The sequence below is a fragment of the Anas platyrhynchos genome, chromosome W, assembly GCF_047663525.1.
Source record: "Anas platyrhynchos isolate ZD024472 breed Pekin duck chromosome W, IASCAAS_PekinDuck_T2T, whole genome shotgun sequence".
Lineage (NCBI taxonomy): Eukaryota > Metazoa > Chordata > Aves > Anseriformes > Anatidae > Anas > Anas platyrhynchos.
This window is the reverse complement of record NC_092620.1, coordinates 7,251,567-7,271,827: the sequence shown is the minus strand read 5'-3', so window position 1 is coordinate 7,271,827 and position 20,261 is coordinate 7,251,567. Positions and strand designations below refer to the sequence as shown.

The window sequence follows — 20,261 nt, the reverse complement described above, 5'->3', positions numbered from 1 at the left end:
TTATATTCTTTTAATAAATCCTATTTTTTTATTTAATCCTAATTTGAATCCTGAGCCATTTATAACACAGGCAGCTTTGCTTTCTTATTCTGTTTCCCTCCACTCCTGTTGTCTGCCTGCCCCTTCCATCCCCCCACATGTTCTTAGTCCAGAACGGGAGACAGACATGTAAATTGTGTAAAATCCAGAAGTATCTCAGTAAAGTCAGCTCTTTCCCAGACAAAAAGAAAAGTTACGAGGAGAATGTAATAAATGACTGAGTCCCAAATAGGATTGCAATTAAAGTTTACAATTTATTAAATGAATAGAGGCAAGCAAAAAGCGCTGGGTGCGCCAGGAGTCTCTGCTCCACCAAGACGCACACCTGTTACATCAGGTGGCTGTTTTTTATGCTCCTAGGCTAATACATATGTTTTGCCTGCTTGAATGCTAGCTTTTTAAATTTGGCTCAGATAAAGATTATTCTGAGAGTGGTTTTGGTTCTGACCACTTATTATAACTGGTGCTGTGACTCGGATGCAGGTCATTTTGGTCTGGGATCTGAGCTCGGGGGGGGCGCCCCATCTTTGGATGGCCCTTGGGTTACTGACCCCTTGTCCAAATGCTGTACATCCGAACCTTAAATTTGGGCAAGCAGGCAAAAGAATCCCGCGGTACCCCATAATTTTTGTGCACGAAGATCCGAACGAAGACTCAGGATTGAGTGAGTATTGATAAGCGGTGCCGTTCGGTGGGGGTGGGTATCCCAAAGTGCAATTAAATGAGATGCTCCTGGGGAGCGAAGTGAGTGCGGACCCTCCTGTAGTGCGGTTCTCATTGCCCGCGAGGGTGTGGGCCATGAACGAGGGGAACGTGTGTGTGAGTGTACGGAAGCACTTTGGAAGATGGGGCAGAAGAAAAGCAAGCCTTCTGACCCCATGGGTGGCCCTAAGGTAGGGTTGCCCAATATACCGACAGAAAGTCCCTTAGGGTTGATGATTGCCCGCTGGGATGACTGGCCTTTGAGACAAGGCAAGATGAGAGAAAAGATGGTATATTACTGTATGCAGGTGTGGGGAGGGAAACAAATAAGAGGAGATCACCTATACTGGCCCGTTTTTGGGTCCTTTGAGGATTGGGTTTGCCAAGCTCTAAATATATATGTGAATTCCAAGGAACCTTTCAATTCAGAGGAAAGCGAATATGCCAGCTTATGGATAAGATCAGATACCCGGACTTATGTATTTACCCTAAAGGAAAAGGGTCAAGAGAATCCCACAAGGAAGACTAAGAGTCCTGAGGACCCCCCCTTGTCCCCTCCTCCCTATGTCCCTCCCGCTCCTGCACCAGACCCTATCCCTCCTCCTTCCTCCCCCCCCCGCACCTTCCAAACCCTCCGGACCTCGACCCGGACTCCCTCAGTTCCCTTGGGGAAAATCGAAGAGTAACTAGGAGTCAAAGTAGAAAAAAGGGGCAGTCAGAAGGAGGGCTTTACCCCCTAAGAGAAATAGCTATGGGAGGGCCGCAGCTGGGAATGGGGTTCGTATCTGTTCCCCTGAGTTCAGGAGACGTGAGAGAATTTAAGAAGGAAATGGGGAATCTTTTGGAGGATTCCCTGGGAGTGTCTGAGAGGCTGGACCAGTTCCTGGGTCCTAATGTATACACCTGGGAAGAGTTGCAGGCAATTTTAGGTATACTTTTCACAATGGAAGAGAGGGAAATGATTCGGAGGGCAGGCATGAGAGTTTGGGACCAACAACACCAACATGGTCCTGGCACAGATATAAAATGGCCATTACAACGACCGAACTGAGACAACCAAACTGTGAACATAGAACCCATATGGTAGATATACACTATAATTGTTCGAGGGATTAAGGAATCTGTTCCTAGAGGACAGAACATTAATAAAGCATTTAGCAAACACCAAAGGAAGGATGAAATCCCTACTGAGTGGCTAGAGAGACTGCGGAAGAATCTGCAGCTGTATTCGGGATTAGACCCTGCCACTCCCGTAGGGCAGGCTCTATTGAAAACTCAGTTTGAGGCAAAATCGTGGGTGGATATTAGAAGGAAATTGGAAAAATTGGAGGATTGGCAGGAGAAGGGATTAGATGAATTACTGAGGGAAGCACAGAAGGTGTACGTGTGGAGAGAGGAGGAGATTCAGAAGAGGCAGGCAAAGATTTTGGTAGCGGCAGTCCGAGAAGGACAAAAGGCAGCTCCAACCCGTAAAGGGGGAGCGGGTATTTCAAAACCCAGGGAAAAGTCCCACAGGAGTCAGAGTGATTTGAGGGACATGAGGCAGGTTGAGTGTTTCTATTGTCAGAAGAAAGGGCACATGAAGAGGGATTGCAGGAAGCGCATGCAGGATGAGCAGATGTTTAAGGAAGATTAGGGGGTTCAGGGGCTCTATTTGCTGGGGACCCGTAAGAAAACGGATCCCTTGATAAAATTAAAATTAGGTCCTCAGAACCAAGAAATGGAATTCCTTGTGGACTCAGGGGCCGAAAGAATTACTGTAAAGGCTGTGCCCCAGGGGTGTTCGCTTTCCCCAGAGAAATTGCAAGTAATAGGAGCAAAAGGAGAACCTTTTAAGGTCCCGATAATAAAAGGAGTAAAAATAGAAACCCTATCTTGGTGTATAGTAGGATCCTTTTTACTGGTACCCGAAGCAGAATATAACCTATTAGGAAGGGATCTAATGGTAGAACTGGGAATTACTTTAGAAGTAAGAAATGAGGAAATCGTAGTTAAACTGTGTACCCTCACTGTGGAAGACGAGGCAAAAATCAATCCTGAGGTGTGGTACACTCCTGAGTCAGTGGGGAAATTGGACATCACTCCTTTTGAAATTGCCATTAGAAATCCTGAAATCCCCATTTGAGTAAAGCAGTATCCGATGTCACAAGAGGGTAGAAAGGGGTTGCAGCTGGAAATTGAAAGGCTATTGAAGCAAGGGTTATTGGAACCTTACATGTCTCCCCATAACACTCCTATACTACCCATTAAGAAGTTAGATGGCTCTTACCGTTTAGTCCAAGATCTAAGAGAGGTAAATAAGAGAACAGTCACCAGATTCCCAGTGGTAGCCAATCCGTATACCTTGTTGAGCCAGCTTTCCCCAGAACTGAAATGGTACAGTGTTATAGACGAAGGATGCCTTTTGGACTTGTCCCTTTAAGGAAGAATGCAGAGATTACTTTGCCTTTGAATGGGAGGATCCTGAGACCCATTGGAAACAGCAGTTAAGGTGGACCGAGCTTCCGCAGGGATTTATGGAGTCGCCGAACTTGTTTTGGCAGGCCCTGGAGCAGGTATTAAGCACCTATGAACTAAACCCAGAAGTAAAGCTGGTACAATATGTAGATGACCTGTTGTTAGCAGGGGAGAGTCAGGAAGCTGTGAGGAAAGAATGTATTAGGTTACTGAACTTTTTAAGCTTAAAGGGACTAAAAGTATCCAAATCCAAGTTACAGTTCACTGAAGAAGAGGTGAAATACCTGGGACATTAGCTAAGTAAGGGGACTAAGAAATTAGACCCTGAACAGGTGAATGGCATCCTGTCACTACGGGCACCAAAGAGTAAGAGACAAGTAAGGCAATTGCTGGGATTACTTGGTTATTGTAGGCAATGGATAGAAAATTACAGCAGTAAAATTCTTATATCAGAAATTGATTGGGGAAGGGCTAATAAAATGGAGCTTGACAGATGAACAGTGCTTTGAGGATTTAAAAACAGACTTAGTAAATGCCCCGGTGCTAAGCCTACCTGATACTAGGAGACCCTTCTATCTGTTTGTAAACACAGAAGAGGGAACAGCATTTGGAGTTTTAACACAGAAGTGGGCAGAAAGAAAGAAGCCCATAGGTTACTTTTCAAAATTGTTGGACCCAGTTAGTAGAGGTTGACCCACCTGCTTACAGGCTATAGTGGCTACAGCCCTCTTAGTCGAGGAAGCCAGAAAAGTCACCCTGGGGGGAGAATTAAAGGTATACTCACCTCATAACATAAGAGGGGTGTTACAAAAGAAAACAGATAAGTGGATTACTGATGCCAGACTATTGAAGTATGAAGTATTAATACACTCCCCCAAATTAGAACTTGAAACAACTAGTTTACAGAATCCAGCTCAATTTTTATATGGGGAACCAAGTGAAGAATTGACACGACTGTGTCCGATTAATCGAATCCCAGACCAAAATAAGGGAAGACTTGGAGGAAGAGGAATTACCAAATGGGGAGAAATTATTTGTAGATGGATCATCAAGGGTAATAAATGGGAAACGAAAATCAGGTTATGCCATAATAGACGGGAACACTATGGAGGTAAAAGAATTTGGTCCCTTGGATACGACCTGGTCAGCCCATGCATGTGAGTTATTTGCAGTATTAAGGGCTTTACAGCTGCTGAAAGGAAAGATGGGATCTGTATTTACTGACTCCAGATATGCATATGGAGTGGTGCATACTTTTGGGAAAATCTGGGAAGAGCGGGGGTTAATAAATTCTCAAGGGAAGGGTCTGGTACACGAGGCTCTGATAATGCAAACTCTGAAGGCCTTGAGAGGACCTAAGCAGATTGCTGTTGTACATGTAAAAGGCCATCAGAGGGGTACCTCTATCCAGATAAAAGGAAACAACGTAGCTGATGAGGAAGCAAAACGGGCTGCACTATTGGTAATGAAAGAAGCAGAACAGGTCAGAGAAACAGCAGGAGGTAGCAAGAGCTTTACTGCCCGAGAGGCAGAAAAACTGCAACAAATGGGAATCGTTGAGAAGGAAGGGAGGTGGGCACTCCCCGATGGGAGGGAGGTTATTCCTAAAATCATGGCGTGGAGAATAATGAAAGAATTCCACAGGCAGACCCACTGGGGAGTACAGGCGCTTGTGGACCACTTTGGGACTAAGTGTATGTGTATTGGGATTTACGAAATTGCTAAGAGAATTGTAGGGGAATGTTTAACGTGCCAGAAGTAATGCAAGCTGCTTGCGATACCCTGAATAGAACTAGGCCTGAACTGACTGAGAATTTCTGGCTGTGCTACGATATACAACCCCCTTTTTATGAAGTGGTAGGAGTCAACAATACATATAATTTGAGCACTGAAGATGCACCCTCCCAGTGCTCTTGGGGAGATAGGAGAAAAGAGATAACCATGCAACACGTCACTGGGACAGGAGCCTGCATAGGCAACATACCCAAATCTAAAGGATTGCTTTGCAGCTCTCTCCAACTCACTATCAACCAAACTAGTAAAGCATGGATCATTCCGCAGGAAGGAACCCAATGGATATGTTCTAAAACAGGACTTACCCCGTGTGTAGCTCTTAATGTGTTCAAACCCTCTCAGGAATACTGTATACAAGTCACTATCATTCCGAAGATATTATACCATACAGAAGGAGAGGTTTATGATTATTGGGATACTGGAGCACATCACAGGATAAAGAGGGAACCTATAACTGCAATTACCATAGCCACATTACTGGGTATTGGAGCAGTGGCAGCAGGAACTGGAATAACTTCTCTCATAAAACAACAACAAGGGTTTAATTCTCTAAGAGCAGCAGTAGATGAGAATTTAGATCGAATAGAAAAGTCGATCACAGCATTGGAAAAGTCACTAACTTCATTATCGGAGGTAGCATTACAAAACAGAAGGGGGATGGATATCCTTTTCCTACAGCAAGGTGGGCTCTGTGCAGCATTGGGAGAAGAATGTTGTTTCTATGCTGACCATACAGGGGTAGTATGGGACACCATGGCTAAACTACGGGAAGGGCTCGAGAAGAATAAAAAGGAGAGAGAAGCTCAACAAGGATGGTATGAATCTTGGTTTAGTCATTCTCCCTGGTTAACTACCTTGCTGTCGACAATAGCTGGGCCTTTGGTACTTCTAACACTCATTTTAACCTTTGGACCCTGTATACTGAATAAAGCGATTGGGATAGTAAAGAGCAGATTGGAAGCAGCACACCTAATGTTAATAAGAAAACAATATGAACACTTAGAGGGAGACCAGGTTATTAGTAAAGAAACTCCCATCCTCCCACTTGCACGAGAAGCTGTTGCCTGGTTTGATGAACAAAATGGTGAAAACAAAAAGGGGGGATTGTAATAAATACTATATAATAAGTTTGTTAATCAAACCAGTGGGAAAGCTTGTGGGGGCTGTGACAACCCTGTATAGCTGTAAAGTTTCCAGCTGACCATCCTGATAAGAACATGTATAGTGTTTTCTCAGCAAGATCACAACCCGCAACGCAGAGGAAGACTACAGCCTTCATCCTCACAACCACCGGGAGGTCCGAGACGACCCCCTAGCAACAGTACGCGCAACCGCAGGACATACCAGGATATGCCATGTACACCCGGAACAACCAAGCTATAAAAGGGGGACTCTGGTGGGGGTGAGGTGCGCGCCGTTGGTGGAGCGGAGACTCCCCGGCCACCCAGCGCTGTTTTGCCTGCTTGAATGCTTGCTTAATAAATTTGACTCTGATAAAGATTATTCTGAGAGTCGTTTTGGTTCTGACCACTTATTACAAGGGCTTGGGGTTTTATGTTGGAATGGCTGGTGGGGAGAATCAGGGAGGAGGGACAGGGAGAACACATCAGGAGTTTTCGTGACTCAAATCCAGTAAGTGTATCACATTAGTCATAGGAGAAAACTGCCTTGCAGTTGGAGCCAAGGCATCTGGACCATCTCAGCTGGCATCTACTTCACATCATTGTAGCCTGTCCAGCTGATAGATAAATAAGCAGATAAATAGATGTTACCACAGAAAAACAGACACACCCGTGTATTCCACAAGATGCATTGAATCACAGACATTAGCATTCCTGTCTGTGTCCGACAGAGGGTGGGAGCTCCTGCAGCAGGGCAGTTAAAATAATCAATGAGTGAGTGTTCAATCCCCAGAAAGACGGGGGGGGGGGGGGGGGGGGGGGGCTACGGGATACATGGACACACAAAGAGATGGAGGGGGATGGGACATGGGAAAGGTGCTGATTTCAGCCCTGTAGCGTCAGGATTGCGTCAATTTGGGTTTCAGCCACGTCTTCAGTCTCGGAGCAGAGCTACACAGAAGAGCCAAAACAGGAAGGAGGTTGTATATCAGTGTGCAAAAGGGGAGGACCGAAGCTTCCCCTCCCCCCGCTCCTCCAGTCCCCTCGCATACTCTTCCTCCACCTTCCCCACCGCTTTTTTTTTCTTTATTTTTTTTCTTTTTTTTTACTTTTTTTTTTTTTTACTTTTTTATTATTATTATTATTTTTAAACCACGTTGGAAAAGCCGTCTGCCTGAGTGGTTTGAGAGACAGGGAGACGGCTTCAGAGCTCCGGGCAGGTCTCTGGACACCGGGGGGGAGGCTCCTGTTCCCCGTCAGAAAGCTCCAGCACCGCGGGCCACATCCCCAACAGCGCGGACAGCATCCCCAGGTCCAGTGACAGCATCCCCAGCACCACGGGCAGCGCACGCCGCCAACATGGCTCCGATCACGGCCAGCCGCCAGCACTTCGGTAAGCGCATCCCCATCCCGGCAGAGGGGCTGGAAGTTGCTGGGGACTGCTCCCTTCCCCAGGAGAAGAGCATGCAGGCAGGCTCTGCTGAGCCACCCTGGCGCCTCCCAGTACGCGGCGTGTTGGAGAGGTTTGACTAGGTGCATTTTTGGATGACGGCGGTTTGATGTTGTTTTCTCTGTCTCGGTTAAAGTAGCACGGCTTCAGAGTTAAATGATGTAAATGCATCTTGTGCCACAGAGAAAATCTTTGTCATTCTTGGAATAATTGTCATTCCTTTTTACTTGTCATAGAGAAAGACTTGTCAACCGTTAGTTAAAGTGAAATGTAGTCCTGTAAAGAACATTGCTAGGAGAATGAAAATACAGGATCCCAGTGTTTTTGGCTAAACAGCTCTGTTGTGATTAATCTGTGTTCACTGAGAATAGCAATGATAACAATGAACTTTTCAGTTGTGGCATTTCTACACATTGAATAACTGTGATACTGCAAGTTTCAGAAAAAGTCATAACGTGCACTTATGAAATAGGTAACTAAATAGCTTTACTCAGAAAAGCTGTGAGTAAAAATGTTTTTGAACTCTGCTTTACAAATATTGACTCTAGCCTGGATGTTATTTGCTTTAGCAGTGGTTTAATTAGAGGATCACTCCACTGACTTAAGTGAGGTAGCTCCAGATTTGCATCACATAACTGAAACAAGAATTTCTCCCAGGATCAATAAGTGATGTTTCCTATTAATACACTGCCTTGAATGCTAACTAAATGATTTACATTATGACAACAGCAAAAAATTCAGGTTGTATTATAATTAGCTGTAGATGTAAAAACATTTTAGTTACCGTTACCTTTCCTGCCTACCCTACCCACTTGATGTTTCTAACTAAGCTTGTGACATCATCCTCATCTAATTGCTTATTTAAGGCAGTTAATTAATATTTTAAATAATAAATTGATTCTACAACTGCTTTCAGTATTTGTAGAATAAAAATATTGCATAATTTCCATTACTATCAAAATTTTAATTGTAATCTCATGAAAAAGTATTGAAAATGTGCAGATCTTTCTTAAAAGCTATTTAAAGTATTATAATTAATTTTCAGTTACTCCTTGCTTTCTACCTTTATACCATGTACATTTACATTTCTGCAGCCCAGAGAATTCTTGAAACTCAGAGCCACGTGCTTAACTTAGAAAAATACTTTGATTACGTATATATTTTTCAGTCATCTCATTAAATTCTTATAATTAAGTATGTAGACTGATATGGTTTGTAAGCAAAGGTGAAGTGGCATGAGCATTGTCAGAAGCAATTAATAGCCAGGCCTGATTCCTTCTTTGCTGGAACATTATGTCCTACTTCATTGTGATGGTTATTGTGTTTTTTTTTGTTTTTTTTCTTTTTTTTTTTGACTCATCTCACTGAAAAGCAAAGTTATGGTGGTAGCACATCTATTTGTCCAGATTTTACCTAGATGAACTTGATTTAGTAATTCACAGAGGGAGATAGTTTTGCTTCTCTCATCCAGGAGGATCTGCTAATTATTTGCTAGAGGAACCAGAATTGTTACACAATTGCCTTTATGCATCAACAATATCATTCCATTAATATTCTACTGGTCTCCATTGTTGCAAAGAATAAATATTAAGCTCTTACATTGTGGAAGGTTTAAACTCACTTAGTAGTGTTACTTATTGTCGTGGTTCCGCTCGAGTGGGCAGCCGAGCTCCACCACAGCCGCTCTCTCACTCCTCCTCCTCAAAGAGGAATGGGGAGAAAATATGTGAAAGGGGCTCAAGGATTGAGATAAGGACGAGAAAATCACGCAATAATTAGTGTAACGGGCAAACCAGACTCAGCATAAGAAGACAGATAGTAAGATTTATTGCTCATTACTAACAAGCTAGAGAAGTGAGAAACAAAGGAAAGAAACCAAAAGCACCTCCCCCCCATCCACCCTCTTCCACCTCCTCCCCCCGAGCGGCGCAGGGGAACGGGGGAATGGGGGTTATGGTCAGTCTACAGCACTTCTTCTCTGCCGCTCCTTCTCGGTCACTCTCGTCCCCTGTGCTGTGGGGTCCCACCCACGGGATGCAGTCCTTGACGAACTGATCCGGCGTGGGCTTCCCACAGGCAGCAGCTCTTCCAGAACTGCTCCAGATATGGGTCCGTACCACGGGGTCCATCCCTCAGGAGAAAACTGCTCCAACCTGGCTCCCCTACGGGCAGCAGCTCCTGCCAGATCACCTGCTCCTGCGTGGTATCCTCTCCACGGGCTACAGGTCCGGCCCGGAATCTGCTCCGGCAGGGGTCTTCCACAGGCGGCAGCCTCCGTCGGTGCAGGGCCACCTGCTCCACCGTGGTCTCCTCCACGGGCTGCAGCGTGGAACCCTGCTCCACCGTGGTACTCCATGGGCTGCAGGGGGACATCCTGCTTCACCATGGTCCTCACCACAGGCCACAGGGGACTTCTGCTCCGGCGCCTGGAGCACCTCTCCCCCTCCTTCTACACTGACCTTGGCACCTGCAAGGCTGTTTCTCACTCCCTTCACTCTCCCGGCTGCTGTGTGGCGCAGCAGTTTTTTTCCCTGTCTTAAATATGCTCTCACAGAGGCGCAAAACAACATCGCTTATTGGCTCAGATCTGGAAAACAATGGGGCCCTTCCCAAACATGGGGCGGCTTCTAGATCTTTCTCACAGAAACCACCCCTATGGCCCCCTGCTACCAAAGCCTTGCCACGTAAACCCACTACACTTATGGGCAAAATTGGATTTCTAATTAGTTGTGCTCATTTGCCCTTTCAATGCATACTTGTGAAGGGCTAATGATACTCTGTATGTAACTAATGTATCCCACGTGACAATTGAGGTTGTAATGCTTGCTCAGTTTTTTCTTCATTCAGTATTTTAGTATAGGATTCATATTAAGCTAGAGGAGAATTCTGGTTTAATGTTTTTCTTATATATTCCTAAAAAGTTGTGATCCTTCCTGTAAACTCTCTATGGCTTCAATTCATAGTGTTTTAAATTCAAAGCTTACTGGGTATCAGTGATACACTTAAGCAATTTTTTCAGCTTTGGACTCACATGTGACCCAGAGTCTCATCCATCTGTATAATACACTTGGTATATAATCATCCTAAATTTTCTTAGTAGCCTTTTTCCTGCAAAGTATTGAAAATCCCATTGAAACTGAGTGTTTTAACTTCGTGTTAAACTCAGATTTTTGTCAAGAGATACCTCTAGGCAGTTATGGGATCAGACCATAAGAATGAGCTAATTGAGTGTACAAAGTGTTCTAGGAAGTGGTGTGAAAAGCAGATGATGTATCTATAAGTAACACATATTTCAGAATCTGTACTACCTAACCAACAAAGCTGCATAAATTCAAAGCTGAAACCTGAAGTAGTTTTACTCACTGACATATAAACACAGAAACTACACCTAGAGGGATGAAATAGTTGAGCTATTACTTATGATTATTGCTGTTAGGATGAGAACAGTATTTTCCTTCCAGACACCCAATAAATGGAAAAATACTAACATAGCAATTGTCTTTGTATGGGACTGCACATTCATGCTTGAACGTGGCGAGTGGTATGTACAATGCAAAGAACTTTTAGTCCATTGACACTGCTGTTATTACCATCTTGTACCAGTTTGTTTTACTAAATTATTACTTTATTAAATATCACACAGAGTCCAAGGCATTGCCGCTTATGTGCTTGTTGCTGTTTATTTAATTTGCAGATGAAATTCCTACAGTGGTTGGGCTCTTCAGTGCATTTGGCCTTGTCTTCTCTGTCTCCCTTTTTGATTGGATCTGCTGCCAGCGCAAATCTTCCAAATCCAACAAGACCCCTCCATATGAGTTTGTCCATATTCTGAAGGGAGTTGATATTTATCCTGAGAATCTCAATAGTAAGAAGAAGTTTGGAGCAGATGATAAAAGTGAAGCAAAGAACAAATTGGCAATGCCTAAGAATTCTCTCCATCTAGACCTAGAGAAGAGAGATCTAAATGGCAATTTCCCCAAAACAACCTCTGAAATACAGAGCTCTCCATATCTTGAAAATGTGTCTCCGAAACACTTTTCGGAAAGTAAGAAAAATTCAGTATCCCCTGATAGTTTAAAGTCCATCACATCCCTTTCATCTGAAGAAAAACAAGACAAGCTAGGAATACTCTTTTTCTCTTTAGAGTACAACTTTGAGAAAAAGGCATTTGTAGTGAACATCAAGGAAGCACGTGGGCTGCCAGCAATGGATGAACAGTCAATGACTTCTGATCCCTATATCAAAATGACAATCCTGCCTGAAAAAAAGCACAAGGTGAAAACCAGAGTGCTGAGAAAAACCTTAGATCCAGCTTTTGATGAGACTTTCACATTCTATGGGATCCCCTACAGCCAAATTCAAGACTTAACACTTCACTTTATGATCCTGAGCTTTGACAGGTTTTCCAGAGATGATGTCATTGGAGAAGTCCTCATCCCCCTTGAAGGAACTGAATTGTCAGAAGGAAGGATGCAAATGGACAGAGAGATCATCAAAAGAAATGTTAGGGTAACATATTTCTTATTTAAAATTTAGAAGTGTTGTACTAGTTTTAGCTGATTCTTGTGCAATGCTGCTAGCATATTGGAAAGAGAAGGGTACAAGTTTACCATGTAAGCTATTGAGATGTTTCCATAATGGCAGCATAAGGAGGTAGCTATACAAATGAAATAAAAGAACATTACAGGAAAGAATGCAAAGATTTATACATTATTATTATTATTATTACTACTCCTCTTTTCTGTTTGAAATCATGTTTTCTCAAAGTGTATTGAAATCAATGCACATCTTTCATTTCATATCCAGAGGTTGATAAGCAGGTTCTTAAAAAATACAGGTAGTCTTTACTGAAGGAACTGGAACCTCTTTGAGACTCTACTGGTGGTGCAGTAGCACGTTCTTTCACTTCAGTGCTGTTACTACCTTTTCTCTCTTAACAACCATGGTAGAGGCTGTAGCACTTCTAAGGACAGTAAGATATGAGGGAGATGCCAAAACCTCACTGAAGTCAATGACAAAGCATATTAACTTCACTAAACTAAAAATATGTAAAATAATTGTCTCATTTCAGAATGTAAAGACCACAATCATAGTTGAACCACAGAAATGCACATGTCTCACACACGTCTTTTAATCTCTGCTAAGGAAGTGGACTGTATATTGGCTTTCAATCTGATTGTTTTCAAAGTGCAAGCATGCTGACAAATCAAATAAATGTCTACCAGACACATACCTTTAACTAATATCATTATTTTGCAATTCTATCACTATGTTACAACTATAACTATGTCACTGATATTTTGTTGATAATTTACTGGGTTTTCTGGTATATAAGGTATTCTTTTTGCTTGCTTCCCTTGACTTCCTCCTTTCTGTGAACTAAATTACTCCTGCAAATTCATATCTAATAATCATAGAGAAAGTCTTTGATCTTATCTTTATTCCATTTATATTATACTACATTAGAAAGTGTCAGGGATGAGATTTCACTAATTGCTTTTGAATAGCTAATGGCTAAAAAGATTTTATGGAAGATTTTTTGTATATTACCTTTATTCTTTTTTTTTCAACATAGCTTTCACAGGAGTTTGTTTTTCTTAAGGTGTTTTTCTTTCACTGAGAGTTTTTTTTCAGGATGTAGGATTTCATTTCTAATCTGTGAAGCTAATGATGCCATGTCAACCCATATTTTCATTTAGTTATTTATTTACTTATTTACTTTTGTTCAGTCTAATAGCTAATGATAAGAAGAGTTATGTAACTATAGTACAGGAAAATTATATTTGCTAGACAAAGCAGCATAGCTTCATAAGTTATATACTTCTACACTAGTCTGGGATGCACAGTTATGTGACGTTTTAGAAATCTTATTAGCTCTACTTTCAAGCATGGTCAATATAATTGCTCGTAAATAGTCTTATTTCTTTGTTTCTTTCTTTTTTTTTTTTTTCCCTTTCATTTCCTTAGAAATCATCTGGGTGTGGAGAATTACTGATCTCTCTCTGTTATCAGTCTGCAACAAACACGCTAACTCTTGTTATTTTAAAAGCCAGGCACCTACCTACATCTGATGTTTCAGGATTATCAGGTAATGGTTTTACTAATGAATAAGGCCAAAGAATGTACAGTAAACATAGAAGACAGTTGAAATGTAACATTTCAAAGATTAAAAATAGCCCAGAAATGCAGAAGTGGTGTCTGTATTATTTGCAGCCTATTAATTTCATTCATATCTAGGTCAATGCTTTATTTTGCAGAGTATATATTTTAGAAATTTGTTCTTCAAACACATTAGAAAAACTATGACATCTGTTAGCACTGGAAGCCAATGAGTTTTGTCGTTGTCTTGAACAGAATCCATCTGACATAAGTATGGGATGTTGTTTGCAGATACTAAAAGCTTTTATTTATGACAAAAGATCAGTTTATTTATGACGATCAATATTGAGTGAGATCCTCATAGGGTATATTATGGTATATTTCAGCTTAGCATCCAAAAAGGCAACCAGTTTCATTTGTGCTGAATTTGGCCCACTGAGCATTAACATTTATTTGGCAAGGTGAAAAGGTGAACTACCCCACTGCTTGGGGGTATACTAAAGCTTTTGCAGTCCCTTCTCCTGGTCTTGTGCCATTTTGCATTCAGTGAAACTTTCTTTGAAGTCAGTACTAGAATTGCATTTAAATACATGTTAATCCTAGATAATATAATAACATAATAAAATTTAAAATGCAATATACTAACCACTTGAGAATAAGACAAACACACAAGAAGAACAGTACACAGCAGAGGACTATACAAATTATAGCACATCTGCTATTGATTCTGTGTAAGACTTAACTCTTTCAACACAGGATTTTCTTGAAGGAAAGAGGAAGTACCCTTTGGAACTACTGAATCATAATTACTACAGCCAATAATACAGTCTTTCTACTTCTAACACCAAGAAATATTGGTGCTGAGGTCTCCTAGTAGTCTTAATAAAATCAAGAGGAACATTTCAGCCTTATCTATTAGCCAGAAATAACAGAAAAGTTCATTTAAAAAGAAATGAACAATGGCATGAAAGCACTGATGGATACTGATTTTGATATTTTTAGTGCTTGTGTAGCATATTCTCATTCCAAAGCTAATGAACATTTTAATTATATAAAGCTATTTTTTAGAATGTTTATTATGATGATAGATTATGAAAGTGAAGATGTATTCTATCATACCTTACTCCTGTCAAACCATTGTCAATCCAAGGAAACAAAAAATTTTTCATTATCTGACCATTTCAGTCTGATAGCTTTGGCATAGAATTTTTAAATATGGGTCAATTTAATTTCACTTAAATAAATTAAAAAAAAAGAGAAGAAGTTCAACTGTTCTTGATGTTTATTAGCTGACTGTTTGCATAGACTACTTCACTTAATAGAAATGAATTTGCATTGCATCTCTGCACCGTGAGATTTTGGAAACAGGTACATATTTGCACTGAAATACGTGTAAATATAAATGCAAAATAAATATACTTGAAATGGATGATTTCTAAAGTGTTCTTTAGAATTGCTCTGAAGAAGTATAGCTATTGTTGAAGACAATAGCGAAGGAATCTTGCAACAGTTGAAAAATTCTGAGGATTGCAAACACTCAAAATTGTTTAACAGAGCTAAAATATGGATATTTTCTCTTCCCTTTTTCAATAGTACAGTACAGACATAAAGTCAAGTACATATCCTATCAAGAAATGTAGTCTTACATTTAAAGTTTAATGTTAAATTTGTTCAATAAAAATCGGTGGGAGAAATTTAATCAAATTAATTGACTTAGAAAGATCCACAACTGAAATGAATCGCATCCATTCTCTCAGCATGGGATTATTCTCTTGGTTTTGAGGCTTTGCTTTCCATGAGCCTTATTAACACTAATGATTTTCCCCTACTTCTAAAATGTGTGAAAAGCAGATTTCTATTACATGTAAATATATAGTGATATATATTTGTCAGAATTCATTACAATTTTATGTTCTTTCAGACCAGTTTTAGAGGTAGTAGACATGTAAACATGAGCGTTAACAAACTACAGGGTAGAATTTATCTCATAGAGGAGTCACCAGCATTTGGTTAGATGAATTATGCCCTAAACTTTACTGACTGTCTTGATTACATATTTGGTGACCATAAAAGGAGCTTAAAGAGACTAATTCAGAAGCAAATACAAAAAAAAAAAAAAAAAAAAAAAGAATGAGACAAATCATCTTTAGTAACTATCCCTCACTGGGACATAATTCTGTTGGTATATTACAAAGTTTACCATCAACTAGATCAAGGAATTTCTAAATGACAATTCAATAGCTTATCTGTGTTCTTTCTTTTCATTGCAGATCCTTATGTCAAAGTGAACCTGTACCATGCTAAGAAAAGAATTTCTAAAAAGAAAACCCATGTGAAGAAGTGTACCCCCAATGCAGTGTTCAATGAATTGTTTGTCTTTGACATTCCTTGTGAGGGCCTTGATGATATCAGCATTGAATTTTTGGTTTTAGATTCAGATAGAGGGTCAAGAAATGAGGTCATTGGCCAGTTAACCTTGGGATGTTCAGCAGAAGGAACAGGTGGAGAACACTGGAAGGAAATTTGCGAATATCCTAGGAGACAAATTGCCAAATGGCATATGTTGTGTGATGGTTAGCAGCTCAGAGAGGGGTTGGAACTTGAAAAACTATATATAATTTCCATAGGCAAGGAGCAGTTTTCTTTCTTTGCTATGTATAATTACAGGCTTGTAACTACAAGACTTTTTTTTGTGGGGGTGGGGGAGTAAAAACTGGATTGAATTATCAAAATAGAAGGTAACTAAATTTTCAGAGTAAATAAAGGAATTTCTATTTCATTAGGCTTTAACTTAATTTGATTAAATTTATATTCTTCTGCAGTTTACATAGCCTAAAACTTCTGAAGCAGTATAAACTTCAACAAGGAAGTCTATCTTCTTGATTGTTTCATTAAATGAAAAACAAAGAAAATAGTGAGACAGATTACAAAACCTTTTTCAGCCATTTAGCTTCCTGAGCTGTGAGTTATATCATTACAGTCAATAAGACTACTCACAACATACGAAGTTTAATGCATTTTTTAACTTTTGCAGGATAGGAAAACAAACTATCATTATAATTTATACAGTATTATGTTAGACAAACTACTTGAAAAGTGCATTTCACTTAGCTGATATGCATTAATGTCCATTACTGATTGTACTGAAAATTGGTGGTGGTAAGAAAAATTTTTATAATGTCTTGTTAGTGTGACATATGTATGCTTAAACTTAAATTGTGCCAGGCTAGGGGAATATAAAGTGTCAAAACCCAAGTATATAAACAAAGCATCTAGGCCTGTGAAATTTACTCTTGGTCACACTTCATACATTTTTAGGCTGTCAGAACTATAGCACAACTATAAGATTATTTCCTAAAGTTTGTACACTGATTTCTGATACAGAAGTTTGCAAATACTACTCCTATGTCATTTTTACATTATATATAAAGAAGAATATGATGTTAGTTGTTAACTGAATAATGATTTTAAAAGTGGAAAACAGTTTTCAGTATTTTTGCATATATAATTTTGTCACATGTAATCCCACTACAATGAATGAAACTATTTGGGAATTAAGGTATTGCTCAATGTGAGTAAAGGTAACAGAATGGGCATACCAGGAAAAAAAAATGTTTTAGATGTTCAGTTACGCTCATTAAACAACGGATGCAGGTCTTATTCAAAACTGTTGGAGATTTGTTGACTTTTCTCTGTTCCCATATGGCCAAATTATGTTTGCAGTAAAGGACACTGAAATATGAAATATGCAAGTAGAGAAATAGTACTGGAAGAATTCTATTGAGGGTCTTTCATGTTTTGTGTCAGTAATTTCTCCAGTTTTTGAGAATGTTTGATATAACACTGTTTATAAATTTTGTAAAAATTCATTTTCAAAATAACATAAACAAGCTGTCTATGATAACACTCAATGTAAAAAAATGCGTATTGTATGTATAAAGGAGAGGAATCTTTTTTGCTTATTTCTTTAGAAAGCTGATGAACTGCTCAAGGGCTAGAGTTTGCCAATCCAATTATATCAAGTAGATATAATTCAAGGACACTAAGTCAAAGAAAAGATGCCCACAGGCTTCAGTGGGGTTTGAAGTGGAATCACAAAGCAAAACTCTTCTTGTGAGACAACAGCACAATGGCACCATAGATAGGGGGAGACACTCTTTGATTTAATATTGTCTGAGAGAGTTTAAGGCAGCACCATGCGGCCAGAGTTGTTACTATTTCTAGTAAGGACATAACAAAATTCATAATGAAAGTGATTGCACCAAATAGAGTGGTAGAGTGGTATTGCCTGCAATTTAAAAAACAAAAAAAAAAAAAAAGAAAAAAAAAAGAAAGAAAGGAGGTTTTGAATATTGGCCCATAAATAACACATTATATCTAAAAATCAGATGACAAGTGTCATCTGTCTCCAATGGACACAAATTTTGACATCGGGAGAAAAAATCCACCCTTTAAAGTTAATGATGGGCGATGACCATTGTTCATTTTGCATCTAACAAGTTGTCATCAAAACATCAAAACTGTTTAAAAGATTATATAGCAGCCTGAGGGTTAATATTTTTACCAGCTAAATGGCAGTCGTTGATGGGGGTAGGGGGTAGGAATGGGAAAGGGAAGCAAATAAATTTTTATTAAATTGAAAAAACTGTAAATAGATTTTTTTTTTCATTTAAAGCAATGTTTAGCTTGGAAAGTTGAGTAAAGAAGACTCGTAACACATCTGTAAACCAGACAAGGCAGGAGTGAATATAGACCTGTCTTGAGATGAGAAATGCTGCTGTTTTATAAAGTATTCAATTCTCATTGTGAATATCTTGAACTCTGTTAAAGATACTGTATTGTATTAAACATGTAAAAAATGATGTTTGTCTAAGTAGTTTACAAAAACAATAACTCCTTGAATGGGAGGCTATCCATGTATGGAAATCTGTCATAACTAAATACCTGATTTGTTATCGTGTTGTAACTTAATAGAAGCTGTTCGAGAGAAAGCATGGTGTATGAGATTTTGTAAGTTATTTGTTCTGGTTCTGTATGTTGTGCCATGTGTGTAAGACAAGAATAAACTGCTGCTTTTGTTCATCCCATCCCAAAATAATTATACCACCAATGTGTCTTTTCCAGAGACTTCTGCTATTATTTCTGCTCACAGTTTACTCTTTCATGCTTCTGTCAAAAAAAAAAAAAAAAAAAAAAAATTGACCTAAAAAATCTTCCTCTTCTCACAGAGGTGGATCAGAGTTATTCTGCCAAATATTACCCAGGCTTATCACATATTCTTTATTCTCAGATTCTTGGTGTATTTTTCTTGAATTTTACTATACACTCAGGCTAGAACTTGAGGCATTGCCCATGTTGGAAAATCTGAGTCCTACTAAATGAGGATGAATTCTAGAATATTAGGTGAAAGAAGTAAAATGCGAGTCACATTACTGTTGGAATCCTGATGACATTCCATTTTGTCTTCCAGAAGTAAAAAATATCCCTTGGACAATCATGCTGTAACACTCTTACTTCCTTTATAGTCATGTCAGGCACTTTCTCATCAGATGAGATGGATAGAGAACACATTCCTTCAAATGTTAAGTACAAATGCAAACTTTGTTACTGTCACCTCTAAGATATTAGGGTATTTTACCAACACAAACCTAAATCAAGGGAATGGAAGGAAGTTGCACATGGGATACACATTGCCATTTAGTGACTCCCAGTGTAAACCTACAACTGCTTCCCTGGAATGGATCCCTGATCCTTGTCACATAAATTGATGCGTGAAAACTATGACAGGATACACTGTCAAAAAAATGGCACAGAACATATTATATGGATGTAAGCTGGCAAAACCTGCCTGCCAAATCTGTCCCCAAGGGAAGGGTATCAAGTCTGAAAGACTGCTCTCTTCTGTTCTGTGCAGCAACTTTTCTTTTTTCTTCCCTGCATTGTGCAGTTCTCCTCAAACAATGGTGATTCATGAGTCATATTTCAGACCTTTTCTTCAGGACACATGGAGAATATCTTTAGCTTTTTTTTGACTATAATGCTGTTGAGCCTCAGGGAAAGTTTCAAGGCTACTGTCCTGATTGCTATTTGGATCTCAAATTATTGCAACAGACAAGTCCTGTAAGGCCTCACAAGAGACCTTACAGATGCCCTCCCCTTTGCAGTAGGTCTGATTCCTAAGGTATAACTCTATTTTGTAAGCCCCTTGCATTTACACAGCATCATGGATAGCAACATGCTGCACACACAGTAGCAATGCATAACCACATGAGCAATACTTCTTTTCCTCAAAAAAAGATTCATATATGTTCTGTGTAAGCTGCTACCTTTCAGCCTCTGCTCTCTGCTTTGTTAGGTCTGAAGCTGCTGAACAGGTCAGAGTGCTCTTACAGCTGCTATGACTAGTTTTGCTCTGCTGGTAACTCCTGAGCAACAATCTTTATTCAAGAAGCTCTTAGTTCTCATACACTTTTCCTTAGTATCTTTTACCTTCTATCACAGATGCAACATGACTTCGGGTCCAGAGGCTTTGAAGCAGTGATTATAGGTACAGCATGGCAGCACCTTTTAGTTCAGAAGTAAGAATGGAAGACAAGAAG

At 39.8% G+C, this 20,261-nt stretch overlaps 1 protein-coding gene across 2 annotated transcripts; it reads left to right on the top strand.

Moving 5' to 3' along the window:
* Positions 1–7,028: 7,028 nt before the first annotated feature.
* Positions 7,029–18,781, top strand: LOC139998531 (synaptotagmin-4-like). Of its 2 annotated transcripts, none has more exons than XM_038169682.2 (4): positions 7,029–7,506; positions 11,258–12,066; positions 13,531–13,651; positions 15,933–18,781. In XM_038169682.2, exons 1-4 carry the CDS (start codon positions 7,473–7,475, stop codon positions 16,238–16,240), a joined length of 1,272 nt encoding a protein of 423 aa, XP_038025610.1. In that variant the 5' UTR covers positions 7,029–7,472; the 3' UTR covers positions 16,241–18,781. The 2 variants fall into 2 exon arrangements, with proteins under 2 accessions (XP_038025610.1, XP_071886714.1); XM_072030613.1 differs by having other exon boundaries at positions 11,258–12,072.
* Positions 18,782–20,261: the final 1,480 nt, after the last annotated feature.

What these genes read in the sequence shown, in the direction of transcription:
- LOC139998531 (XM_072030613.1), top strand. Translation starts at nt 7,473, where the DNA reads ATGGCTCCGATCACGGCCAGCCGCCAGCACTTCG. An exon ending in GGCCAGCCGCCAGCACTTCG is followed by an intron (nt 7,507 to 11,257) that starts GTAAGCGCATCC and finishes TTTAATTTGCAG; the next exon opens with ATGAAATTCCTACAGTGGTT. An exon ending in TCATCAAAAGAAATGTTAGG is followed by an intron (nt 12,073 to 13,530) that starts GTAACATATTTC and finishes TCATTTCCTTAG; the next exon opens with AAATCATCTGGGTGTGGAGA.